This window comes from Carassius gibelio, chromosome A19 (assembly GCF_023724105.1).
Source record: "Carassius gibelio isolate Cgi1373 ecotype wild population from Czech Republic chromosome A19, carGib1.2-hapl.c, whole genome shotgun sequence".
Classification (NCBI taxonomy): domain Eukaryota; kingdom Metazoa; phylum Chordata; class Actinopteri; order Cypriniformes; family Cyprinidae; genus Carassius; species Carassius gibelio.
In genome coordinates this window covers 15,374,192-15,401,844 of record NC_068389.1, presented here as the reverse complement: position 1 = coordinate 15,401,844, position 27,653 = coordinate 15,374,192, and the positions used below count along the sequence as shown (strand labels likewise).

Genomic DNA, 27,653 nt, shown 5'->3' with positions numbered 1-27,653 from the left:
TGATATCGTTTTGCATTTTGTTTTTGTTTACAGGGACCACCTGGAATGGAAGGACTTGATGGCAAAGATGGAAAACCAGGTTTAAGGGTCAGAAAGTATAAGAAAATATTATAACCACATGCAGTATATGATATGTTTTTTACTATTATTTTTAACTGTGTTCTATTCTCACAATTGCACAGGGTGAACCAGGACTGCCTGGCTCTGCTGGACCCAGTGGAATGCCGGTATTAACCGTACCATATTTTCTTTCTTAGTTTTCATATAACAAGTTCATTGAGGATTTTATCAGTGAAACATGAATACCAAAATCAACATTTGGAACAAAGACTGAAACAAAGAACAAAGTCAACTTTAATAAGGCATCTCTCATTTCTCATTCCAGGGTTTCAAGGGCATCAAAGGACACACAGGTCTCCCAGGAATGAAAGTATGAGCCTTTTCTTTGAGTTTTATAGTCTTGTCATTATTTCTATTTTGAAATGAGCATGAATGAATAAAAAATGACTTCCCATTGATCCTGTCTTTAAAGCTGACATCTGTAATGTTTTTGATGTTCAAATACTTTCTCTTAACGAGCAAAGAAAACTGCAGAAGTGTAAATATTGCATTTCCATATTGTTCTGGGTGTCTGAATGACCCTACATTCCAAGTTTGAGCTCAGTCTATGGCATAGGTTTGAAACGAGACAGTTTGCTAACCCAATCAATGGGGAAACCTTTTGGAAACAGTCATTATATTTGCAAATTAGCACATTTAACAGTGCAGAAATTACATCTTTTATTTCTACACTAGTCTGTCTTTATACATATCCCTTTATATTGCATTCTATATCATCCCTCTCTCTTCATTACTGTTATCTGTAGGGAGATAGAGGACCTCAGGGACCTGCTGGAGCAACGGGAAGGTCTGGCCTAGAGGTAAGCTGTCTTCTATTAGATATATTGCCACTGCATCTTTAAATGTGATTCAGATTTCCCAACAAATGCTCAATAGATTTCAGATCATGAAAGAATGCTCTGAAAATAAGAGTCTGCACTCTTAGACCAGCAAAATACCCCATGCAAGTAAGCAATCACAGATGCATATGCTTGGCCAGCGTCTTGCAACAGCGTGATCCCATTGTAAATACTCAGTGTGTGTTGTCATGTTACTATACTAAAGGAAGAGGTAGAGTTGGCTCTTCTTTACTGCCAAGCCATTTCACTGTTGTATTCAAACAGAGAGGAGATTAAGAGACATACTTATGGTTATAATAATATTCAGGAATATTCTCTTTAAACAGTTGTTCCATTAGTTAGAAGACAGTTAGCACTTATGTCCTTAATATAATATTACATGATGTCCCTTGTGGCAATGTTGAAAAATTATACTTGCATTGTGCTCTAATAAATTGGGGTCTGGCACACACACCTTGATAAGTAAAAACTTTTTTACTTTCATTTCAGGGTGATCCCGGTCCTCCTGGACCACAAGGACCACCTGGAGCTCCAGGACATGTTGTAAGTATTTAAAATATCTTATAATTTCTACTTTTGTAGTTTGTACATAAACGTTACCGTTTAACAGTTTGGGGTTGGTACAATCAATTTAATGCATCCATGCTTCAAAACAAGAAATTTTACTGAACTCAAATTTTTGAATGGTAGTGTACGGATAAACCCCTTGAGAATGTGATAAATTAACACTTCCACTTGAAATTTTTAGGGTGCTGCCGGATCTCCAGGGCCACCGGGACCAATTGGGCCACCTGGAGTCGTAAGGAAAAGTCTTCTAAAACAGATAATCCGTCAGTGATGTTTTTAATTCTTTGAATGCTTTACTGTTTTCTTGTTCTTTACCAGGGCATTAAGGGAGACAAGGGTGAGGCAGGAGATAGAGGGCAGCCTGGATTACCCGGCCCACCAGGGCTCCCAGGACATCCCGGGCTAATGGTCAGTACCTAAACTTAGTTTGTTTACCATAATATTTACCATAAGTTTTTATAGTATTATTATTGTAACAAGGAAGCTAAAGCTGAGTGAGAATCCATGTGCAGAAGTTTATTTGAAGGGCAATCAAGAAATCAGTGTCAGACAACAGGCAGTTGTCAAAACACAGTCAGTCAGTCCAAATCGGCAGCCAGAACAAAAGGAAAATCCAATAATCAGAAGTAGAAGCACACAGGCAAGAAGTTATACACAATAGCAACAGGCAATTGTAATAGAACGCTCGGTAAGGCAGTGAGACTGGCATTACTTCACAGAGAGTGTTTGGCCAAGCCATGTTTAATGGCTTCCAACATTAAGTCACCAACGAGGCAGAGGGGTCATAACAGTTAATACTCGGGCAAGGGGTCTCTCTGCTGGCCTGGCATTAGTTATTCTTTTAGACATTTTTTTTTTGTCTCTGATTAATGTGTGTGTGTGTAATATATATTTTTTTTTTTTTTTTTTTTTTTGTATTTTTTTTTTGTCTGTAGGGTGAATCAGGAAGTGATGGAGCGGTGGGTAAAGATGTAAGTATCTCGTTTGATTTCCTTTACTATACAAATTTTACGCACAAATCTTTGTGATCACAATTACACATAATTTTTAGATTAAGCCGTAATTCCAAAGAATCAGTCTCCACCTTAAACTGAAAAAGTTTTTATTTGATTGATGCCAGTTTTAACACTTCCTCACCAGAATTACTTTTATTTGAAGTTATGGTGGATTTTTAATTAGATGTTTGTATGACACACAGTTCAGGTAAATCTTTTTTATGGGTAAATCGGATTTCTAGAGACTGGACTTTTAATTATATTTACATGCAGGGTGCGATTTGTGAAAAAAAAAAACAGAGGTGGGATGTTTTGAAACACTTTAATTCATAAAAATAAACCATGAGAACATGCGCATATTTATGACGTAAGTGCATCATATTGTATTGACTCCCTATGCTCACATACTGCAATTTAATTTAGCCATTTAATTAAATTGTCAATAGAACAGTTTTTATTACTATATTCTAATGTTTCTGTTGTCAGATAATGAAATTAATAATATAATGACTGAAACGGGGTCCATTAAGACTACATAACCAGCTCTCAAACATTAAAGCTGAAGTAGATAACTTTTGTAAAAAATGTATTCTGTCCCTGTGATTCTTCATAGACATAAACCGAGAGAAGTAGATCCGGCTACAATGTTCTTCCGCAAGACGCAAGCAGTTCCGTTTATTAACCGCTAGAGCGTCAAAAGTTACAGACTGCAGCTTTAATCTGCACTAATGAAATCAAATACACATACGATAAAGTCAGTGGTTGTCCTGTGACTGATGTCGGCTATACTTGCTTGTAATATAGAGTTAGAAGCAACAGAATATTTTTTTTTAATTTTTTTATTTTTTTACTGAAAGTGTTGCTCCTCTCTGCGCTTGCTGAACACAGCATATTTAAATTTAAATATTTAAGGCAGGGAAACATTGACCAGAAAGGGGGAAATCCCACGCATCCCCGCCGGCAAATCGCACCCTGTTTACATGTTCATAGTACGACTAAATTCTGATTGACATAGGGATGTTTTCGTGCACATAGACCCAATGATTATTGCTGCAAAATTTTTACTGTCTGTCCCAGTTTCAGTCCTATAATTATTTGTAACCGCAGGGAGCCCCAGGCCAGCCAGGAGAAACTGGTCCATCGGGACCAAAGGTAAGATGCATAGGAAGTTTTCACATCTCTGTTATAATGCCTTTGCATCATTGAACACTGACATCTTTTCACATGCATTTGGATACATCTTTTTCAGGCATAAGAGTTTCCCCATTTCTTACTACGCATACTCAACACATCCTTTTAGGTTTTGTGCTTACCTTTGTCAGGTGGCTCCATCTGCAATCACAAGAGCATTTCTTCTAACCTATTTTTGCCTTCACTCTTTTTTTTTTTTTTCTCCCTCATCTGCCACAGTAGCCTGTTTGAACACCACTCTCAGCTTACATCATGACACCATTGTGCTCCATAATAAAGCCATACAGGAGCCTCTATCTGTCACTGTGACAGGACAGCATTGTCAGGTTTTTGAAATTTAGGTGTGAATGAGATGACAGCAGTGCTTTTCCCTTGACACAACCCCTTAGCAGAAGCTCTGTATAGACTGCTACATGTACAGCATTAGTGTTGGGAATGCTACTTAAACTATGAACTATGAAGTATTAAAACTATCCTTCCTTACAAGCCATTAGCAAAAAGTAGCTTAACTACATTGAAGATATTTAGGTGGACAGTGGTTTTAGATGTGTACTGTAACTACTAGCATTAATTAGCATTTGGACCTATAGAATTAGACAACACCACAATGTATACAACTAAACTGAAAACATAATAATGAACAGCATTAATTATCTAAATATATATCCACAAAAAAGTAGATATGAAATGCAAAGTAAGAAATCAATGTTTCTTTTATGCTATTTTTCTAAATGAGCCATACATTTAAGTAAAATATTAAGTAAATATTGCTCTTCTGTACTGTAGAACTAAAGAACTAAAACTTTTTAATTATCTTGGTTAATTAAATAATAATAATAATAATAATAATAATAATAATAATAATAAGAAGAAGAAGAAGAAGAAGAAGAAGAAGAAGAAGAAGAAATATAAAATATAAAATATAAAATATAAAATATAAAATATTAATATTAGACGGAACAACAAAATTACTAAAAGTTGAAGTAAAACTAAAATTAAAAATGTAAATAAAAAGTAAATAAATAAAATATAGTAAATATTATATACTTTTATATTAATAATATTATTATAATATGATATGATAAATGCTAAAATAACACTGCTCATCTGCTTTAAGTTCAATGCAGTGTGGTTTAGTAAATTAATTAAACAGCAACAGTAATAAAAATAATAATAATAATAATAATAATAATAATAATAATAATAATAATAATAATAATAATAATAATAATAATAATAATAATAATAATTATAATAATAATGTCCAGGAGTGTTTCTGTAGAATTTGTGTGTTATTATTTTTCTTATGTTTTCAAAGCAAAGCCAGGCTACAATACAAGCCATTAAAACTATCCCTCACCCGTCTGCAGTCACTGGCTAAGCTGCATCGATTAATCAATAGCTAATTTACAAAAAAAGTTATAAAAACATACATAACCAGCAGAGTGCTTTTCAGAAAGTATAAAATCACAATTGAATGCAAACCAGAATGAAATTACAAGCCACAACTGTAGCATTCATTGTATTCACTCTTGTCGGCCTTCAATAAAAAAGTAGATGGGACTGACCTTGAAGATTTTTTATTTTGTGGACTGTATTGTGCTGAGCATGCGTTTCTGTATGAAGCCTATTATGCGTTGCTATTACAGGGATCACTGAGTAGCCTGCGGTCATTGTCCTAGAATCACCTGTGTGGTAAATCACAGCTACTCTTTTGATCCTATCCAGGGCGAAGCAGGGGCTGCAGGGCAAAGGGGACCCCCGGGAGAGCGCGGACGTCCCGGCCCACCAGGAGGAGGCTTTGGTTTTGGCTCCAAAGGACCAGAAGGGATCATAGGACCAGCTGGACCCCGTGGTGAGAGCGGAAACCCTGGTTCACCTGGACCAGCTGGTGCCCCCGGACCACCAGGAATCCCAGGGAATGAGGTGAGGCTTTTTTCAGTGATGGTACACTGCCAAAAAAAAAAACAAAAAAAAAAACACACACACTAAAAGATTGTATTAATTGACAGAAACAGTTTCTCGTCTACAGTATCATAAAGAACAGTATCTACTTTATGAATCAATGTTTGCTTTTTATTTTCCTTGTCCACCAGATTTTTAACATGAGAGTGGGCAGCCATTTGTAAGTTGGATGTACGAGGCTTATGCTGTCATCCGAGTCCAGTTCTTTTTAGTGGATGATGGATAAGATACCTTGCAGAATAGTAGATACAGTACGAGCATTTAAACTTCACATCGTAACTATTTTATTTTTCCAGGCTGTTGTAAACTATGATGACTTAAGGTCCTTCATCAGGCAGCAGGTCATGAAGATCTTCGACGGTAAGACAACTTTTGTAACCAGAAATATCTGGAAGCACTGAAACTTGATTTCTAGATGGTTTCATTTCACACAGAAATTATCTTAGGGTGATTTAATTTCTTCCCCATCGCTCCATAAAAGATATTGGTTTCTGGACACTTTAAAAGAGTTAAATACAAGTTACAGTGCCTGGTACAGGTTAAAATCAGTTTGTTAATTTTTAACAATATTGCACTTATATTGGAAGTCTATGGGGCAGGTGTACACGTTTTTTTTCTTATTATTTATTTAGAATGGTTTTCAAAGTGAATTTGTTCCTGCAGAGCGTATGGGCTACTACATGTCCCGAATGCAGATGCCTGTGGAGATGGTTGCGTCCCCTGGTCGACCGGGACCCCCAGGGAAAGATGGAAGTCCAGGCATCCCAGGTCCCCCAGGGATACCGGGCCGCTCTGGGCAGATTGGCCGAGAAGGAAGGCAGGGACCCATGGGTCCAGCCGGTAAGAGGAACTAATGTGCTAATGTTTCCTGCAGCAGTCCAGACTTCCATTTGCCCAGTCTTCCACAATGTTGCTTTCATATGTGTCCCCAGGTGCCTCTGGTGTAAAGGGAGAAAAAGGAGATAAGGGTATTGGAGAGATGGGAGACACTGGCCCTCCAGGTGCTCCAGGTCTGACTCCTGAGTTTTCAAAGTCAATGTTAAAGTGGAAGTTATTTAGCCAACTTTATGATCATTCTGCTGTAATGTCTTTCTCATTCCTTCTGTTCCTCTCAGGTGTTCCTGGTCCTCCTGGTTACAGTAAGATGGGACCACCAGGTCCTTCTGGTCAGCAGGGCATCCCCGGAATACCTGGACCTCCAGGACCATCTGGAACAAAGGGCAAGGATGGTCGTTGTCACCCGTCAAACTGTATGAGTATGCCTGTGGAGTACAATCCCAAGGGCCCAGCTTCCAGAGGTCCCATGTACTAGAAAATGGTTTAAGAGAAATAAAAGATGGAGGATGGTAACCACTGATTGACAATCTCGCTGTTACCTACCTGAGAAGATCCATGGAGAACCAAATGATTCATGTCATTTCCTTTCCGCATGATAGCAATACCAAAACACTGGTTCACCACCAATGGGGAGTTTTACAAGTTATTGTCTCCTGATGAACCAGTAAAGAAGGGCTAAGCATTAACATCACTACAATCAGTGCAACTTCCCAAACTTGAGTGCCTTAACCCCTGAGTACTGTCCCATAATGCCATAATTTTTGAGTTTGTGTTTTACAATTATAGTAAATTGAAGACTTCAAGATCACTGGACATATAATGTTTTGACAGTCTTTATAGGCACCCAGATTTATTCAGCTTTCAAGATTTTTAATTTCTTTACCAGGCCTTGTAAAAAAATGTTGGTTTCTGATTGATATTTCATAACTATCTTCAAGGTCCTTTATTAACTATTATAGCAATATTCTGAGTTGAATCCTCCATGGCATGCTGTTGATTGATGCAGGAATTATTTTTAATTGTACCTCATTTTGTGAAAATGTTGACAGATTTGCACTTATAATGGAATTCTATAGGGCATGCGTTCAACATTATTATTATTATTATTTTCAAATTGAGGTATGAATCAAATTTTCTGCTGAAAAGAAAGATGCTGTTTCTTGGGCTTGTATTGAATCTTGAATATTTCTTTAATAATATCTTTGTGAGGCGGTCATCTTGGCAGCTGCTAATTTAGCTATTTAACTGCTTTAGCATGGATATGTATGTGTCTTAAATATCCATCTGTTTCCAATGAATAATTCCTTCAACAGTGTGAGACATTTAATATAAATAGTTTGAGATTATCATTAGGGATAGGTACAGTTACCTAATTCATTAGGTTTATTATTCAAAATGAACCTCCCCATGGGCTTGTGTTGTAGATATTCATATTTATATGTAATGGCTTTTTGTACTTAAAAAAAAATATGGTCGACTCAGATATTTTGGAATAATTTGATAAGCTCTAAACAAATTGATGTTTTGTAAAGGTAAGTTTTGTATGCAATTTTGTGACGTATCATGACGGAAAGGGTTTTTATTTGTATATGAATATTTCAGTGACACCTATTTCTCGAGCTCTGTGATGACATCTTCTCCTCCATCACTCTGGACTCTTTACTTTGAAATACTGTACCACCTGCAGCTGAACTATCATGTGCTTCTAGAACCCTCTAATCTTAAATATGCTTTGCTAGTCATCCTAAACATCAGAACCCAGCCTCAGTTCAGTCATCTCTAAAGAAAACAGCATCTCAGTGATTCTCTGCTGCATCAGCCAGTCTGATGCTTTTACACTCTGCACTTTATCCTCTCTTTGTCACTCCCTCAGTTTTTTCTGTGTGTGTGTGTGTGTGTGTGTGTGTGTGAGAGAGAGAGAGAGAGAGAGAGAGAGAGAGAGAGATTGTGTGTGTGAAGATAGCGAGAAAGACTATATATATTGGGTGGATAGCACTTTTCATGAAATGAACGTTATGAGCATGCCAATTTCAGATTGGCCTTTCAACCTTTTATTTATCCAAGCTTTAAAAAATCTCCCCCATCATCATGTATCTTATCATAGCACTATTTGTAAGCAAAGTCATTGATGTGCACTTTTTAATTTTTTTTTAAAGAAACTAATAAAAAGTTTGACAGCAGAGTTCTCTGGATTCGTTCACTTGTCGGTCCCAAAACAACGTATATATATATATATCTTCAGTCTGTAGCATAGCAACAGTTTTCTGTTCACAGAGGATGACTGAAATGTCTTGAAATACTTAGTACTGAGCCCAAGGGTACAGAGATTCCAGTTAAATTTCAACGCTTTGTAAATAACAGAATATATGATGGTGAGGGCATGAATTTGGAAATAGAAATAAGATCGCTTATACTGAAAATGTTGTAACCATAGTGATCAGAATATGAATCAGTGGTGTGATGCGAGAAACATGAATTGTGTGCTATATACGATGCATATGATGTCTTACAAACTTGGTTCCGGGCACCCCCAGGGGTCTCAAGGAGTACTAGAGTGTCAATGGAAAACTTAAGAAAATAAAAAGGTTAAAACAGAAATAATTTACCTTAAACTAAAACTAAATAAAATGAATTTGTTAAGATGGTAAGGTAGTTGTTAAGTTTAGGTTTTGGGTATGATAAAGGGATAAAAACTATGGTCATGCAGAATAAGTAATTAGTATGTGCTTTATAAGTATACTAAAATAATAAAAATAAAATAAAACAGCCAATATACTAGTGATAATAAGAGAATCGGTCCCTAAAGTGGAACGGAAAATAGATTACAAATAAATTAAATAAATATATTTATAGCACACTGAGTATGATTTTTTTTAACACTACTTAGCACCACTACAGACTGTTTATTCTACAAAAGGGCATATGTACAGTATACAGCAGTAGTTACCCAGATGATCAGCTGACAGTGCTGCCATATGACAGAAAGCATTAAGACGTTTCTGACTGCTGAGTGCTGCGACTGACCCTCAGAATCAAGAATCCCGGAGCAATACAATCTTCTGTTGTTGTATACTGAGTGAGAGAATCGGAGACTGTTTAATGTGTCTTTACAAATTACATCAACTCTGCATTTCTTTTGTTTAGAAAAAGTAATGCCGGTCATTCATTACTTTTTTCATTTGCAATTCATGCTTGCTGCCTTATCACAAACAAGGCTAGACATCAAAATGAATATATTTTATTAAACCAAAAAAGACGTGTGAGATCGAGAAGAGAGAAAGTAAGTTCTTCAAAAGTTCAAATCGTTTGCCTCTCTCAGATGTTCACGATACAGAAGAACATTGAGTTTTACAAAACGTTCCTTTTTATTGATTGGGGTAAATCTGAACAACCAGGCAAGAAAGTCTTTACAGACGAACCAGAAAAGAACAATAAATATTCTGTTAATGAAGATAATCAGTTCTTCTCTAAGTACATAACACAGTATCTTGGAAGTGGCATACAGGTTTGTATTTCACCAGAAAGTCTGAGCATTGTTTGGAGTTTAATCCTGAATGATGATTGAATTCAATAAATTTATATTAGTTTTAAACCCACCCTGTCCATTCAAAATGAATACGCATTTACAGTACAAAGATTTACAGCATGGGATCGAGGATAAGGTCAATGGGAGCATGTCTCTGTCTCACCTAGAAGAGCAGAACAGAGGCATTGATTCATGGATCAGACAGGTACAATACAAAACAGGGACATTATGTATCCTCTTGAGCCAAGGAAGCTGATCACTGAAGCACAAGGTAAATGAATCTATTAATAAAGTAGCTTTAAATATTTTTTTTTTTATTATTGGTTCAATTATAGGGGAATTTCCTGGCATGTAAAAATCTCACTATCATCCTTTATCTTTTAGAAGCTTGTATCAGATTCATAAAACAAATAACACTTAAAAAAAAAAAAAAATCACACACAAAACAGCACCTTTGTTTGAATGGCATTCTCACAGTTCTTCTAGTCCAGGGCGCAGGATGATGATGATGTCATCAGTGATGTCACTAGTAATGTTCTCACATCTCTTTGTACTGTGAGGTGCCACATAGCAGCAGCGGCTAACATTGCCAACTTAAAACTTCCTTTCTGTAGATGTCAAATCATTCATAAACAATCCTAATGCATACAAAAAGTTCACAATATCAGACGGCGGCTGTTCCCTCCCCCCTCACAAAGTGTCCAATAAAGAAAAGGCCTGTGTGCCTCTCTTTCCATGCTTCATCTCCTTTTCTTTGTTTTATTCTGACTCTCTCTCTCTCTCTCTCTCTCTCTCCGAGATGTTCTTATGCCCCAGTAGAGGGCTTGATTTAAGTGGATGGGCCCTTCACTGTTCCCGCCTCTTGTAGTCTGGGAGATGTGTAGACAGAGGCTGCCAAACATGCAGCTGCTTCACAAAATCCAGGAAGTCCAGGAGGACCAGCTTTTCCGGGGCGGCCTGGCTCACCCGCTGCACCATGTGGTCCTCGTTCGCCTGGCCTACCATCACGTGCCACGCCGTCAAGACCTGGAGGACCTGTGAGAAAGCAGGATGGGCTGCTGAGTAAACCAATTCAGACAATTCAGACTGAACCGGTGGACTTTGAGCTTACCTGGCAGTCCAGGAGGTCCCGGTTGGCCAGGATGTGGTCGGCCAGGATCCCCTCTCTCTCCCTTTGTACCCCTCTTTCCTGCAAAATGGAAACATGGGGATAGGATTTTAAAGTAATGAAGATGACTGACAGTATTTCACAAGAGCAAGATCTATATTTACAAGGTTTTTTTCACCTTTAAAACCAGTGTTTCCTATCTGGCCTGAGGCCCCGATCATGCCAGGAATACCGCGGCCGCCTGGCAGTCCATGAGGACCCTGAGGTCCTGGAGGTCCAGGTGGTCCCGGAGGACCCGGAGGTCCCATCACACCTGCTCCACCCAGCACCGCTCTCTTGGAGCTCACCGCTACCGCTGCTAACTTCTCTGTCAGAAGAATAGAAAGCGGGAAGTTCAGTGTAAAGTGATTCAGATCATATAAGTTGAAGTCATTCATGCAGAACATGTTTTAGTGTCTAAAAACACAGGGTAATGGAAACCTACAGCTGCAGTTTTTAAGGCTGAACTTCTTTCATCATGAACCCTGTTTTTGGACCGCCATGTCATGCACAAGATGCTGCACACAATCTTTATTTTAACTTGAGTGTTTCTTTTTTTAGAATGCCATGTCGTGCGATACTGCGAAAGACATTAATTAGAAAAACTATTGAAAAGCAGCTCAGCGAAATGTAAAAACATGAGATGCAAGGCAGTGCAATAAAAAAAAAATGCAAGGTCTGGAGACATTTCTTTTCTTAAAATCTCCACTTATTTTAACTTGAGTGGCATGTTGTCCACTTATTTTAACTTGAGTATGCGGTGTCATGCGCGAGACATGAACGCAACAAATTTAAGCAAATTCATATAGCATGTTTACATAGGAAAACAATTGAAAAGTAGAAAAAAAAGCCATTGAAAGCGCATTCTGTGTGAAGCTCCTCGTGCGCGAGAAGCGTCAAAAAAGCTGAGCTCAAGCGCAGCGGTCAATCATATCAACTATTGCATGCTCAAATAGAAAAACAATGGAAAAGAAGCTCAGTGAAATGTAAAAATGTGAGATTTTTTTTTATAGAATTCCTTGATGCGGGTCATTACTCCATAACACATATTTGCTTTAAAAAACATAAGACATGGTCAGTGAAATGGGGAAAAGCAATCTTTTAAAAGAAATGACACAAGCCCAATGGTCAAACATGTCAGTCTAGCTTGTTTAAACTGAAAAACAATGGGAAAGACGAACAGTGGGATGGAAAAACATGTTCTGTGTGAACAGCCCCTTATGTGCAATACTGCAAAAGACTCCAAACGTGATCGCAGAGGTTAAACACATCCATCTAGCTCATGTTTACATAGAACAACACCGAAAGAGCAGCACAGACAAATAAAAAGTATGTAATGTGTGATGGAGGTGCTCAACCCTGAAAAGAATCCCTGCAAATAGTGTTGAACCTTAGCTTAGCACACAGTCACATCTCACTGGGTGTCCTGCAATATTGGGTAAATATCATTAAGATAACAACCCAGAGGTGGACATTCATCTGTTGACCAGTTCTCAAAGTGTCACAGTGACCAAATCTCCACATCTAATCTATTTTCCAATGGGGAATGAGAGAGAAATCCTTCCCCTCGGTTCAGGTGAGCGTATGTGTGTGTGTGTATAAGCGAAGGTAAGTGTGCAACCGCAGGCTGAAAGGCTGAGGGATTACATTGTGTGAAATGCTGGGAGCCAGCGGAGGTTATCACGGGCCGGTTCAGGTCATCTCTCTTTTGCAAAATAGATGATCAGAGAGCACACAGACTGACAATCCCAGAGAAAACAAAACTGTGTGCTAGTCTATTCTGAACAGCAGATACATAGCTGCAGACTACACAGTCCACAGTTTTTGGCAGGAAAGCTGTCCCTGAGGAGTGATGAGTTGCACATTTCGAAATACATTTCGATGGATGAAAAATACTGTGAACGATTTAAGTAAGATTAAGCAGCCATCTTCCTGATACACTGATCGCAGCTGTTCAGAGAAGGTACAGTTATTGTTGTTCACCTTGAAGCATCTTCAGGACTACGTCAATGAGGTGCTGATCTGTAGCATCACGACCCTGGAAAGCGAAATCATAAAAATGAGGAAAACACACATCAAAGTATTTTCTGCAAGTGTTTTTTTCTATTGTGCTGAGCTCTGCATGCTATATTGCAACCTGTCTGGCTGTTGTAACACTTTGGCTTTGTTGTATTGGAGGCAAAAAATGCTGAACGGAATGTTTTTGGGTAATGTAGGTGCTGGAAATTGTTCTTGAGGTTTTGTTGATGCTGTTCAACACTCACAGATGGTCCTTGTATTCCTGGCATCCCTGGAACTCCTCTTTCTCCGTGCAGGCCTCGTGAACCAGGTAAGCCTGGAGGACCCTGGTCTCCTGGTTTACCGGGATCTCCAGTAGGGCCGTTGTGCCCTGGGTCACCAGTCACGCCTTGCTGTTGATAGAGAAGGCAGTAATTAAGAAATACAGAAACTGGGATGTTCAGTATTATTTTATAGGATGGTGCTGAAGTTTAATCATTACCCTAGAGGTGAAATATGTCATTTCTTTGTCACTAGTGCTACCCATTGAAATAGCAAAAACAATGAAAATATGAGTGATACAGTACTTCCCGTTTTTCCCCTTGTTTATGCAAAATGTTACAAAGCCAATATTAATTACAAAGCTGATAATAACAATTAATAATAAGAATATATACTTTTTTTTTGCACAATTTACAGTAAGAAAAAAATAATTAATTAAAATAAAAACATTAATCTAGTAGAACAAACCTTGTTCCATGCCAGAGTTTTGGGCAGAAGAATAATAAGTCTGAGCAAGCTCATACAGTTCTATCTATTTATTTATTTATTTTTAAGTAAGTGTTAAAGGTTTTTTATGTAATTATATTTGATTTGATTTCAGCTTTATTTCAGTTAAAGAAAATAATTTTGAATCATTTAAATGTAATTTTAATTAACAATAACAACAATGCCGTAAATGCCATCATCCATCTGTAGGATAAAAAAAAAGTAGTCCTGCCCATAACTCAAAAGTTCACACATCTGAATGGCTTGTTTAAATGTGCTCATAAAACTGAGACAGCATAAAGTATTCTGAAATAAAATAAAAACGGACACAATTCACCTTTCTCATGTCCTGCGGCATTGTAAAACAAACTACAAAAGCTGAATCTAACTAAATAATGTATTTCACCTGGCATTATCTGTGCTCTTCACACTGTCCTTACCTGTCCCTTAGGTCCGGGCTCCCCAGATTGTCCCTGTTACACAGAGAGAGACGCAGTTTCAAGATGAACAGAAGTCCTCTGGAACCAATCTATTAAATAAATGCATCAGAATACGGCCTTATTTACCTTCTCTCCTTTCTCCCCAGCCAATCCCTCTACACCAGGATCACCCTGTGAAAGAAGCAGGTGAGATCCATCAACGTCACCTTCCGTCGTTATCTTTTATGATGTGGACTGTGATGTATGGTTTCTATTTCACTCCATAAATACGTGCATGCATTTATCTGAGGGTGTACTCACAACATCTCCCTTTGATCCCACTTTGCCTTGGAATCCCTGTAAGGAGATGCAATTGTACATTAGACATCTCTCAGTGTCAGCCCTAATGGTTGGGACGCAGGGAATTTATTGTTGGTAATATCTTACTTTACCGTAAACTCTCCGGGCACATTAAATCAGCTGGCTTTTACTTCCAATATTCAATGTATTAAACAGCAAGGATATCATAGATTAAAGGACAACAAACATTAAAGTGTCCATAAGAGTATATTTCATGCTGAACTGAGGGGTATTATATGGAAACATGGACATGAATTATCTAAGTGCATAGATGTCCTCCAGTGAAAAGAGTCCAATCATAAGTGAAGACTGCCCCCATGTGGTCAAACCTCATCACTCTGTGAGTTTAAACAGGAAGAAAGTTCATTTACCCTTAATTACTGTTTATATGGTCACAAACCTTGTCACCCTTGGTTCCAGTTAGACCCTGAGCACCTGGGACACCCATGGGTCCCCTCTCTCCCTTACTGCCCTGCAGGTACAACAGAGAAGACCAGTGAAGAATTGAAATAGATCCATTATAAATGCATATATATTGATCCCACATTTTTCTAAGCAATGAATTCTCATCAGTTTTTCATTACATTTCTTGTATATATTGTGTTGATAGGATAAGTATTTTAAAAAATGGTGACAATTTATTTTTAACTTTTCTTGTATAATGCATTATAAAGGTATTCATAATCTATGTTGCAGAGCATTCTAAGGGGTGCAATCATAAAAAGATAAGTATTATAATGTATTTTTACTGTGCAATTAATCATGGGATCATAAATAAACTACATAAATGGATTATAAGGGATTATTAATGCATTAAAAATACTGTAACAATGCATTATATAAAAATACAATTCATTGATAAAGTCATTGTATATAAAGACTTCCAGTGTTACCTAATATATTATTAATTATTATTATACATTTTATACATATTTTATAGACTATATATATGTTTTTGAAATGTATTTCTTCTTTTATTATTTATTATTGTTTGTTGTAATTTTTGTTAAAACAAAATTGATCTTTCCCCAATATCTCCAGGGTTTCTGAGCCTGGAAACCCTGATTATAGCAGAAATTAATAAATATATGAAAAGAAATGTCTGAAAAATAAAGATACTTACAGGGAAGCCAACAATTCCAGGAGGCCCAACTGGTCCTCTTTCGCCCCTGTCACCCTATTGGATAAGAACCGAAAAGTTAAGAAAAGAGAGCTTCCTTTAAAGTTAATGACATGATTTGCAAATGAGGATAGCCACTGACCTTTGGTCCTGGGACTCCCTCCATGCCAGGTCCACCTGGAGGACCAGGCTCCCCCTAAAAGAAAGAGAAACATAATGAGAAGCCAGAAAAAGCTTTTGGATTATGTATAAAACTGTCTATGAATGAAGTGACATACTTGAGGTCCTGGAAGACCTTGCATTCCCATCAAGCCTCTGGGTCCTGGCTCACCCTAAACTCAAAATGGGGCACATAAATTATTGAAAGGGGTGGAATGAAGCACTAATGGATTGTACAGTATCAACAGACATCCAAAAACTAGTATGGTTCCACAAAACTATCTACGCATTCATAAAATAACTGCATGATCTCACCTTAAATCCCATTTCCCCCTTGGCTCCCGGCATACCAGGCAAACCCTAAAAAAAATAGGAAGAATTGCATGAAGAATGAATGTAGTGACCCCTACAGACCTCCGTGGAGAGCTTCATGTCTGTCCTCTACTCTGTGCTGATATCAGAACAAGGCTGCAATAACTCATCCTGTTAGTGAGGGTGCTTGTATTACGGCTTGCACAGTTACGTTGTTAAGTTTTGTATCATAACCAGCACACTCCATTACCCCAAGTCACCAGGAGAGTCATGTTTGATGATGATGAATAGTAAATAACACGAGCAATTTCAAGGTGGTTTAGGCTCTAAAATAGTCAGGGCAAGAATGTCACGCTGGGACTGTAGACAGAAAATACACTAAACTTTTACATTTTTTTACCTTTTATCACCATCATTTCACAACGGGAACACATTGGACAGATGTGAGGAAGATGGGAAAGGGTTCCTTGCACATCTAATGCAGATTATGAAGTATGAAATTCTACTTACAGGGTCTCCCTGGAGACCAGGAGCTCCAGGTCTTCCATTTTGTCCCGTAGCACCCTAACAAAAAAAGTACAAGACAGCATCATATATGAATTAAAAAAAAAAAAAAAAAAAAACATTAATATATTATATTATCATCATCATTTTATTAGATATGGTTAGGGATAGATAGATTGATAAGATAATTGATAAGTAGGCATATAATAACCAGGATCAAGAACAGTTGCCTAGTCATTATTGATAAATAATAAACCCCCTCTGGATGAAAGAAGACTTGCTAACTCTGACTGAGTGTGTATTATACTTTACATGTGACATGTGTCTCCTTGAATAATGACGGCTGCTGCGGGAACTGATTTAATCCATACCTTTATTCCTGGGATGCCAGGAGTTCCATCTTTTCCATCAATTCCTGGAAGACCCTGACAATGCACATTAATCAAAAGATTAAGAGCATAAGATTAGGGGCCTGTTTTAAATCGCATTCAGATTAACCAGATCCTTTCTTACGTTCTCTCCCTTCTTTCCGACCACTCCCTCAGGCCCTCGTACACCACTCTCTCCCTACGGGAACAACAGCAGGAATTAATAGATAACTGGATGAAAAGTTTGATAAATGAACATGTAGAAGGACAAATTAATGATGAAATAGATGTGAATAATAAATACTTACCATGTCGCCTTTGTCACCAGGCTCTCCAGGTGGTCCTTGGGGTCCCTCTTCACCCTGTATTGCACAGTAAGATTATAATTTTGATGTATTTTTTTTGTCAGTTATGAAAATGAAATATTTTCGTATATAACTTGCAGACTCACAGGGCGTCCAGGGATGCCGATCGGTCCTGAAATTCCTTTATAACCACGTGGTCCCTGTCACAGAGGTTGTGAATCACTTTTAAGTTTTTATAGATGGTAAAACAAAGTCATACAAATTCAGTCTGTGGAGATCTGCTGTCCTACAAATGCAATTGAAGTTGTGCAATGCTTGTGTACATTCCACTGTGTTTGGTTCGGAATATAATAAAACACGTGTATGCAAATCAACCAATTCATACAGTTCTGTGGGGAAGCTAAAATAAGCTATATGCGCTTACATTTAAAACAGCCTGGCAAAATAATTGTCTCATCTCACACACAAAGACTGTGTAATGATATTAGCCACAGACTTAATGGACCAAATCCGCCCAGCCTCAGCTGTCGATATGCTAAATGTGTATTATTCATAGTCATGTCTTTAACTCCGAGACGGATCGACTGTTGTCCTCATCTCCTGTACGGTTCCCCTCTGTTATTTTATTATTAATTATATACTGTAATAGAATTTATGACAATTTTGAATTAACTTCTGATTGTTTTATATATATTTTTTCTATATATTTCAAATTTAAATGTTTTAGCTTTAATTAATTTTTATATAAATTTTAGTTTACTGCTTTATCTTATCTTTTATCTAACATTTATATGCTATGTTATTGCAGCTTTATTTCACTTTTTTTAAAGTTTATAGTTTTACTTTAATTTTTTTAGTTAACAGTAGTAAAACTGATGTTGTCAACTGCCCCTTCATATATCTCCTCAGACCAGTCGAAATCATATTTTGTGTATCCATAAAGAGATGAAGAGTAATATTTTGGGAACTGTGACTCACCGTCTCGCCTTTGGGCCCCACCATTCCTGGAAACCCTCTCAGACCCTGTGGGCCCTAAAGTTATTGTGGTAGAGCAGATATTTTATTTCACAGTCGATCTTAGGACCTTTATAAAAGGTAGTGCTAAAATGACTTGCCATGATGTAATAGCAACAGAGGCTTACATTATAAAATAGTCAAAGTCAAACCAGGACAGAAATAAATACATTACTGGAGGGCCTGGTATTCCTTGTTCACCGGAGATGCCGACTTCACCCTTTGTGCCCTAAAGATGAGAATACAAGGATGAAATGGATACTTACCTCTGAAAAACAAATAATAGCTAATGGCCTTTAGTCTTACTTTTATTTTGGGATATTATGTGGTTTGTCGCTTTATGACACTGTGGCTAAAATTCTTTTTAATATATATGACAATTTTGTTCTGAATGTCAATCTTAAAGTCAACACTTCCCAAAGACTTATAACTAGAGCTTTGACAGTCATGCTCTGCATTATGGGTAAATCCGTTCTGTCCCTGTAGTCCATTGTAATGTCCTTGTGGGACTCATTAAGTCTGATTAATTCACAACGCAGTAACTTCTCAGTACCTTCCAGCCCCCTTCTCCTTTCATCTGGGTCAATGAGTTCTGTCTGTGACTCACGCTCAGCTTAGAGGCAGTTATATGCCGTGAGGGGCTCCATTAACACATAATCTTGCTCTGCTGATGGACGCTGTGTTTTGGGTGAGATACCGGGGCACCTCAACGCATGATCTGGATGCTTCATAATAAACAGGGTTTAGTTAACTTTACCAGCCAATCAGTATGTTTGTTGTTCTATATGAGAGATTTAAGAGGTTTAAAGTTGTAAGGGGACGTCTTTCGTGTAATTTTATCATTCAGATGAGTGATCACATGCGCCCCTGTGTGGTTACAAAGTGTACACACCATAACATAAATAGTGCAATCTTAATGTTTTAGCAAACTAAAATAACAAATTAATGTACAAATGAACATTTAAATTTACACATTATTATTATTATTATTATTATTATTATTATTATTATTATTATTATTATTATTATTATTATTATTATTATTATTATTATTATTAGTGTCGTTGTGGTTGTGATGGTAATACTTTACTATAAGGTTCCATTAGTTCACATTTAATGTATTGACTAATATTAACCAATAATGAGCATTGCATTTGTTGTAGTATTTTAGAATATATGTTAAAGTTATTTAATAGAATTATAACTTTTCATTGTTTGTTTACTTTAGCTCAGGTGAATCAAATAATATTAACCGATTTCTTTTTTGTTAATACTTGTTTTTAGTCATGTTAATGTTAAAATTACATTAACTAAGATTAATGCTTTAGAAGAATATTGTTCATTCATGTTAACTAATGTAGTTAAGCAATATTACAAAATGGAACATTATTGTAAGTGTTATTATTAGTAGTAGTAGTATTTTGTGTGTGTGTGTGTGTGTGTGTGTGTGTGTGTGTGTGTGTGTGTGTGTGTGTGTGTGTGTGTGTGTGTGTGTGTGCGCGCAATTGTTGTTGTTATTATTATTATTATAACATACATCATCAGAAAGAAAAAAAACATACCACTCTTCCGATGCTACCTGGATCTCCCAATATCCCGGAGCGACCTTTATGTCCCTGTGATTAAAAGGCCTTTGAAATATCCTTTAACAATAGTCATATTAATTCACAACAAAGACATTTGAGAAAGTATAAAAGGTTAACTTACTGACCTTCACTCCCTGTAGGCCCTGAGGACCTTTTGGCCCAGGTGGACAGTTGGTTGGACACTAGAACACACATCAGGATTAAAAAAGTGTAAAATTGTAGATAGTACAGGCTAAACAATCGATGTCAGGTTTGTTTAATTCAAACCATCACAGCTGGGTTAAAAAGTGCGTTAAGGCCTTGGAATTTTTATTTTATTTTTCTAGATCTCAGAGCACCAGCCCTCTAATTACAGCAAATGGATGCTAAGGATTGATCCAGACAGAACAGGTCTCCAGCTGAACGCTAGGCCAGGGGAAAAGCAGTCCACCAATCTGCCACGTGATGCCTCCAGACTCCTGGCCGACTGGAACCCGCTCTGCTTCTTGATCCAGAGAGGTGCTAATGGGCAGAAACCTTTGACGGCACCCATTTAATTAAACTTATTAGGAAAATTTATGAACACTGAGATCAATAAGGGGTGTGTAAGGTCTAACAGGACAAACTCTGAGAAAAACCAAATACAGAGAAGGGCTGATTCTGATTTGGAAGATGAGTAATGAACAGTGTAGGACTGTAGGATTATTTGCGGGCACCCAACCCAAATAAATCATTGTGAATGACAACACATTAAATGAATCAACTTTACAACCACATTGTCAACAACAGCTTTTGTATATGAATATTTTCGAACTTACTCAAAAACATATTATATGTTGTTTTATATTATAAATAGTAAATATGAAAATGCAGAAATATTATCATAATATAATATTTAGAATTAAATGTATCATATTACTATGTACCATGCAGACATCACCTTACCTGTAAGTCAGCACTGCCTTCCTCTAAACCCAGAAACTTCCCTGGTGGACCCTGAAAATGACTAGGGATTAGAAAAAACTGAGAAAACGAATATAAATGCAGGTGGCTGGGAAGAAGAAAAAAATTATATTTGGAGAGATTATTTATTATAAAGTAATACAGTTCTAAATCAGATCCCAAATGGATGCCTTCACATGAAATGTAATAAAGCAGAAAATGAAATAAAATGTATGCTTGGAATTGCAGTAGTTATGAGATGAGATGTCATTTCATTGTTCTGATTCATTTTCAGCCCTACAGCTTTCTACACAGAATTGGATTTTGTGGTTTGACTTGAGAAGACTACAATTTAAAGTGCAGTAAATGAAACATTCTGTCACTTACTGGCTTTCCTGGATGTCCGGGTATTCCTGGAGGTCCTGGACTTCCCATGTCACCCTGTGGTATGAGAGTTTGAGTTCAAGTGGGCATCAGTTCAGCAGTACATTTAATGAGTGAGATTTTTTTTTTTTTTTTTTTTAACTATTCAAGCTACAGCAAAAACAGTTGTCTTAGCTAGTATCAAAGGTTAAGTATAAACAGCATTCTTAACCATGAAAGATCTGTATACTGTCATGGTGTTACGAAGATATATATTCCAGTGAGTCCCACCTTTGACCCAGTAGGCCCAATTTGTCCAGGAGGCCCAATGGTTCCTGCTGCTCCCTGTAATGAGATAATGAGCAGTGAAATGTATACACTTGTTTATTAATCTGAAACATTAGTAACTCAGACCCCTGGTCCATGCAGATGACACTAACAGTAGAGCCTAAAAATCTAGATCAAATATAAAATATAAGATACAGCTATACAATAAGGGAATATGTAATAAAGACATATAAAATAAAGATAACAATAATAACCATGAAAGATGTGGTTTATATAATGACAGTAATATAATAAACAGAGTAATTCCAAGAGGGTCTTTGCACCATCAGTGCTCAGGCCCTAAATAAAAGAAGTCCTAAATAAAAGAAGTAAAATAGGAAGGGAAAGCAAATTAAGGAAATTAAATAGATTATGAACTAGGTTACTTACAGGAAGTCCAGGCAGTCCAGGTCCCTAAAGGTTAAAAGAAAATAAAAATAAAAATTAGCAACACATATTGATTGTAGTCCATTAATACTGGAAAACAATGCCTTGCATCCTTAGAAATATTCAAACAACAAAAATCAGGAATTGTTATATTTTTGTCCAATATCATCTGTTGAATAGCTGGGGTAGCTGCAGGTGGTGGTCTTACACAATTATTTTTTGTTAAGCAAATTCATAACATATTTTTTATACTTACAGGTCGCCCTGGTGGTCCACTAGACCCTGGCTGACCCTGTGAAAATCAATAAAACATGTGAAATCAGATGCATTCCATTCTTATGCACTTCTAGAATAACAAGGACTGAAAAGATTATATGTTATTCAATATTCTCTAGATGATATTCACGTTATTCATAATATTCAGTTGTTGTCCTCTATCATCACTTGTTAAACATTAAATGACATATTATATTTGTTGGCCAAATGATGATCTGCATGAATATACATTGTGTGAACTCTGCATCCATAAAGAAAAAAAAAACAAATGATTTCCTGACCTTTGGTCCAGGATTACCAAGACGGCCCCTCTCACCCTTAGCACCAATCAAACCCTGGAGACAGAACAGAGATAAACAAGCCTCCTGAATAATAATCAGGCAGTAACTATTTATATGGCATCATACACTGGGTCATGTTCACACGTCTAAGGTGATGTGAAAAGTTAAGCAGGTCATTTAGAAGCAGAACGTCTATAGTAACATGTAAAGATCTATGTGCATACACTCATTCATGGTCAAAAATTAAAAAAAAATACATTTATACACTGATAGTTCCTCAGATTAACAATCTAATAGAGAGAGAGAGGGGGGGGGTGGGGGAGACAGAGACAGAAAAAAAATAAAAAAAAATAGGGATTGACATTCCAGAGCAGATTAACTAGAAAATCCAATCATTAATGTTTGCTTCCTAGCATGTGCCTGAGAAAGTGTTGCTCAATTAGGACTAACATCTCATTTCTCAGTCTCATGCCAACACTTCAGAGTGGAGGTGTGAAAATAATTCAAATGCCATTGCTCATTACAAAACAAATGCAGTGATTGAAAATGAGATTTCGCTCCAGTTTTGCTTTGTTTTTATTTCAATGAGAACTTGACAGGATACTGAAATATGCATTATTATTCACCTCCAAATGATTTATTTATGGATAATACCCCCCACCCACCCCCAACTAAATTATGACTGATCAATAACCTCATGCAAGTTCATAATTGTAATTTCTTAATTGCATGTGTCACTCACATCAATGCCATCCTCCCCTGGAGATCCATCAGGACCAGGCTCACCTGACTCTCCCTTCTGACCCTGGGAAGTGGTTCACACATGACAAACACTCTCAGTTATTGGAGTGTGATTTTAATACAATACTTTGAATGGTTGTGCAAATATATAAATATGAACAGTGGGTACTACTTACTGGTGGTCCAGGTGGTCCAGGAGGACCCTTTTCACCCTGTAAATTAGGGTAAAAAAAATAAATAAATAAAAAACACATGAGCAAAGACAACCAATGTAAAGCATGGGGACGAATTACCAACACACACACACACAACAGTTGACTCTATAGCAAAGATAATGATCACTAAAATTTAATGGCACTAATAATTATGTCTCCAAACAACAACAACAACACTGCATTAAAGTACAGTACATGATATCATGAACCTATTAAACATAACTCATGACCTCAAATTCTCACAGCCTCTGCTAAATGTAGCATTTTAACACGTCTATGTGGTTTTAAAATGTCTAAAAATAAAATGTAAATCAATTATATGTATAACTTCACCAACAAACAAGCTTCTTCTCCACCCTGACCCATTCATAAGCTCAGATTTATAGTATTTTGCGTTGGGTGTCATAATTCTATATATAATAACTACTATAAGAATATGTTGTTGAATATATTTATATTTCTGTATACATTTATCACTAATTATGACTATAAAATCGAAATATCCTGGAATAATAACTTTTATGAATGAACATGGGGGATCCTGTCTCTGTTTTTGCTATGCAGTGGAGTGTCTTATACTGATTCCAGCCTGGGACACAACTGTACCAAATAATCATCATCTAGTAGCCATCTCTCAGTATGGGGAAGATTCAACCTCTAACAGAACCTTTTTGTGTGATTGTTTTTATTTCTTGCGCCCTCTGTTGGCAAGATTTTGGTAGTGAAGATGAATACAGAGCTCATGAAACAAGGTGCACAATGAGTGTCTGTGTACCAGCTCGACCTGTGGTGCAGTCAGGCGGCTCCTATACTCACATCAATGCCGTCAGAGCCGGGAGTTCCAGCGGGGCCAGGGGGACCAAGGGGGCCCTGCGGTCCGGGTGGACCGGTCTAAAATGAAAAACATGAAAACAGCCAACTGTATGCAATTGATTATAAATTGTTATGTTTTAATTCAGAATTATTTAAAATGAATATTTTTTACGATAATTACTGGCAGTTACATTTTTTCATAACATTTTAAATGAATGTTTTATTTAATTTCAGCTTTATTTCTATTACTGAAAAAAAAGATGTGTACTATTGTTTTAGTTAACAATAACAACACTGCCTCAGACATGTTTAAATATTTACATTTGATAGACAGAACAAGGTTTATGATGAAAAATAAATTAAAGGCAGAGGCTGTGCAATCAGGGTATCCGGGGTGGGATAAGGGAGGCTGGGAATGTTTCCACAGACCCTCCCCCATTCAGCATCAAATATACATCTATTTTGCTATGCATTACTTGATAAGGTGGTTGACTCAAAATGAATGCACATTCATTTAATGCATTGCTTTTTATGCATATGAGTTGCATGCAAGCATTGGTCTGAGTTGGTCCTTGTAAATGTGACAAGTATGTGTTATTCTGCTGCGAGCAGTTTCAGGTTCTGTCTGTTTGGATAGCAGCTTCTGGCAGCAGTGTATTTTCAATGGCCTCTTTGTACTCTCTCCTTTCTACCTTCTCTTCTCTCTACATTTGTCTCACATTCACTTTCATCTTCATATTTTATTCACTTAATTTACTGAACTAAATAGTTTGAGAATCAAAAGATAACACTGACTGAAAAGGAAAAAAAAATGTATATTTTTAAATACCAGGCCTCTTGTATCTGCATGCTTTAGAAAGCAATATAAACCATTAACAATAAACTGTCAGAAGATCAAACAACTCAAAAGCCTAACTTTATCAAAAGTCTTCAGTATACATGTAATCTAACCAGACTTCTGAACTATTTACATGAATTTCATCTAAATTAACTTTATCTATTGGCATTTTGACTGACAATCCAGTCCAATCCATACAGTGAATCATTTCTCAGTCCATAAGATGTTCTCCAGGATGCACGATCTCATCCTCAAGATCATCCAGCACCAAGAAAAAGTAGTTAACCGCAGCCAAACTCACCACTTGTGATAAAGCCAAGCAGAGTGCCTGCAACAGAACCAAGCTTCTGAAGATGATGAAGAATCTAGCCATGGTGAAGAATCGCTATTCAATCGTCCCAGCGGTTCCTCCAAACCTTGCCACCCTCTCTCCTGGCTTCTCAGCCCAGGATGGTGGATCCAGGGAAAAAGAAAGGTGTGTGTATGTGAATGTGTGCGTGTGCTGCCCAGGACAGGGAAGGAAAACACAGTGGCAGGGACCTGAGGGGAGGAATGAGAGAGGTGTAACCCAGCCCTACTGCCAGCCCCTGAGAACTCAGGGAGCTCAGAGAAACCAACGCACTGAGGACCAGACAAACCTGAGAAGCCCTCACACGCGTGGGAGGCGGAGACTTCTGCTGATTCTCCATGCATCCAGCAGAGCTCTAGAACTCCAACTGGACACAGCTGCTTTTGTGTGTTTCTCAAGCCCCCTTTTCTGAACACCTCAATAGATTGTTGAATATGTACGCAGCTTCTGGACACTGGAATGTTTGTTTTTGAGGCTAAATACACAGGTCTGCATTTGGAGGTCTGGACATAGTCCTAAAAAGTACAACACCAGAAACGTATCTTTGGCATTTTTTTTTGCACTTCTCTACAACATTTAACTAGCAGGTGATTTGAGCTCAATGTGATTTTCAATGGATGTGTGAAGTCAATTCCCCACTTGTGAACAGTGGTTCATGGAGTCTAATGATAAATGTCCAAAACCAACATAATTTTGTCTATTGTAAACACTAGGCAAGATGTCACACTTTTTATTATAATGAATATTTTTCAGGTTGGATTTATAAAAAAAATAAAATTAAATAAAATTAACTAACAAAAAAAAATATTACAGGTCAAACAAATTATATATATATATATATATATATATATATATATATATATATATATAAATTGTAAATATGTTTAAATTGTAGTAATTTTGTTGTGTTTCTGTAATACATTTCTAGTTTTCATTCATTTTTATTTCAGTTCTTATTTTTTTATCACCACAGCTGAATTTCTAATCTTCATTCAGTTTACTTAGTTTTTAATCTTATATTTCTATTGTATTTTATTTGTTTTATTTCAATTAACAAAAATGTTTCAATCGTTTTTTTCAGCTGTAGTTTTTGTTAATGATAACAACACTGATATGGAATGAGCTGTGATAGTGAGATCTGCCACTGAATAATAGGCCTATAATATTTTGGCCTTTTAAACCAAATGTAAACACTAAATAATAATAATAATAATAATAATAATAATAATAATAATAATAATAATAATAATAATAATAATAATAATAATAATAATAATTGGACACAATCATTGTAATTAATACATTTTAAAATACGTTTCAAACATTTTTGTTAAAATCTGAATTTGTCTTGCCTCACTGGCAGCTAGGCCTAATTGCGTAGTGTAATTGCGCATGACTCACTCAACCAGGGCCGCGGGAAGTAATTTTGAACAGGGGGTGCTGTGATTTTTTTTTTTTTTTTTTTTTTTTGACAAAAAACCTATGAGCCTATAGGCCTATTTAAAATACATTTTAAAAATAAATACATTGAGATTTACTACTTTATTGTCATATACACTACAGTGCACAGCCAGCCAGGGTCTGAAACACACAGACATCAGTTCTCAGATATGCGCAATGCGCTATTAATCTGAAGCAGAATCAGAAATAATAGTTTAATAATCGAAAGAAAACGAAATAATTACTTTCATTACAATTTCAGATAGCCTATACATACATGCAACTTATTTAGATACAACAAATAATATTACAACAAAATATAATATTAATCAAACTTCACAATAACGCTAAAACAATGCAATCGATTTGGTCAGCTGGCTTGAGTCACTGCACGTTTATTTCACACGCAACTCTATTAACTCCAAAATCTTTTTACGCACACCAGAAGGAAATAATCTCTGACTATTTAAGCAATTTGTTTTTTGAACAGTTCTCCACATCCATTACGCAAAGAACACACGCACAGTATAAAGCTTTCTGTCTCCATCTCCAACCTTTTTACACAAACAAAAAGGAAATAATCTCAGACTATTTAAACGTTA

General features: G+C 36.7%; 2 protein-coding genes across 2 annotated transcripts in view; one reads left to right on the top strand and one right to left on the bottom strand.

Annotated features, from left to right (window-relative positions):
• LOC127935596 (collagen alpha-1(XVI) chain) overlaps positions 1–8,694 on the top strand; it is a 63,923-nt gene extending 55,229 nt beyond the window's left edge. The window contains exons 58-71 of the mRNA XM_052533609.1: positions 34–87; positions 183–227; positions 386–430; positions 867–920; positions 1,449–1,502; positions 1,708–1,758; positions 1,845–1,934; positions 2,462–2,497; positions 3,629–3,673; positions 5,441–5,638; positions 5,974–6,037; positions 6,341–6,517; positions 6,610–6,687; positions 6,793–8,694. Of these exons, the coding sequence (XP_052389569.1) occupies positions 34–87; positions 183–227; positions 386–430; positions 867–920; positions 1,449–1,502; positions 1,708–1,758; positions 1,845–1,934; positions 2,462–2,497; positions 3,629–3,673; positions 5,441–5,638; positions 5,974–6,037; positions 6,341–6,517; positions 6,610–6,687; positions 6,793–6,989 (1,188 nt within the window). The 3' untranslated portion in view covers positions 6,990–8,694. The remainder of the gene's footprint in view (positions 1–33; positions 88–182; positions 228–385; positions 431–866; positions 921–1,448; positions 1,503–1,707; positions 1,759–1,844; positions 1,935–2,461; positions 2,498–3,628; positions 3,674–5,440; positions 5,639–5,973; positions 6,038–6,340; positions 6,518–6,609; positions 6,688–6,792) is intronic.
• A 1,161-nt stretch (positions 8,695–9,855) lies between these two features.
• On the bottom strand, positions 9,856–25,997 carry LOC127935078 (collagen alpha-2(IX) chain-like). The gene is made up of 33 exons (XM_052532670.1): positions 25,901–25,997; positions 25,564–25,802; positions 24,428–24,502; positions 23,573–23,608; positions 23,398–23,460; positions 22,656–22,709; positions 22,355–22,390; positions 22,102–22,125; positions 21,676–21,729; positions 21,409–21,462; positions 21,025–21,075; positions 20,226–20,282; positions 20,077–20,130; positions 18,690–18,743; positions 18,479–18,532; positions 17,647–17,700; positions 17,504–17,557; positions 17,341–17,394; positions 17,199–17,252; positions 16,834–16,887; positions 16,327–16,371; positions 16,131–16,184; positions 15,995–16,048; positions 15,856–15,909; positions 15,133–15,204; positions 14,694–14,729; positions 14,520–14,564; positions 14,394–14,426; positions 13,452–13,598; positions 13,171–13,225; positions 11,327–11,515; positions 11,152–11,229; positions 9,856–11,075 (listed from the first exon to the last, which is right to left on the bottom strand). The coding sequence occupies exons 2-33, from the start codon at positions 25,633–25,635 to the stop codon at positions 10,870–10,872; spliced, it is 2,076 nt and encodes a 691-aa protein (XP_052388630.1). The 5' UTR covers positions 25,636–25,802; positions 25,901–25,997; the 3' UTR covers positions 9,856–10,869.
• Positions 25,998–27,653: the final 1,656 nt, after the last annotated feature.

Bases quoted from the DNA above. Each gene is read 5' to 3' on its own strand.
- LOC127935078 (XM_052532670.1), bottom strand. From the start codon at position 25,635: ATGGCTAGATTCTTCATCATCTTCAGAAGCTTGGTTCTGTTGCAGGCA. The intron at 17,395-17,503 runs GTAAGTATTTAT...TTGTTCCCGTAG, and splicing joins CTGGTGACAAAGGCGACATG to GGAGAGAGTGGTGTACGAGG. The intron at 16,049-16,130 runs GTATGTCACTTC...TCTTTCTTTTAG, and splicing joins AAGGTCTTCCAGGACCTCAA to GGGGAGCCTGGTCCTCCAGG.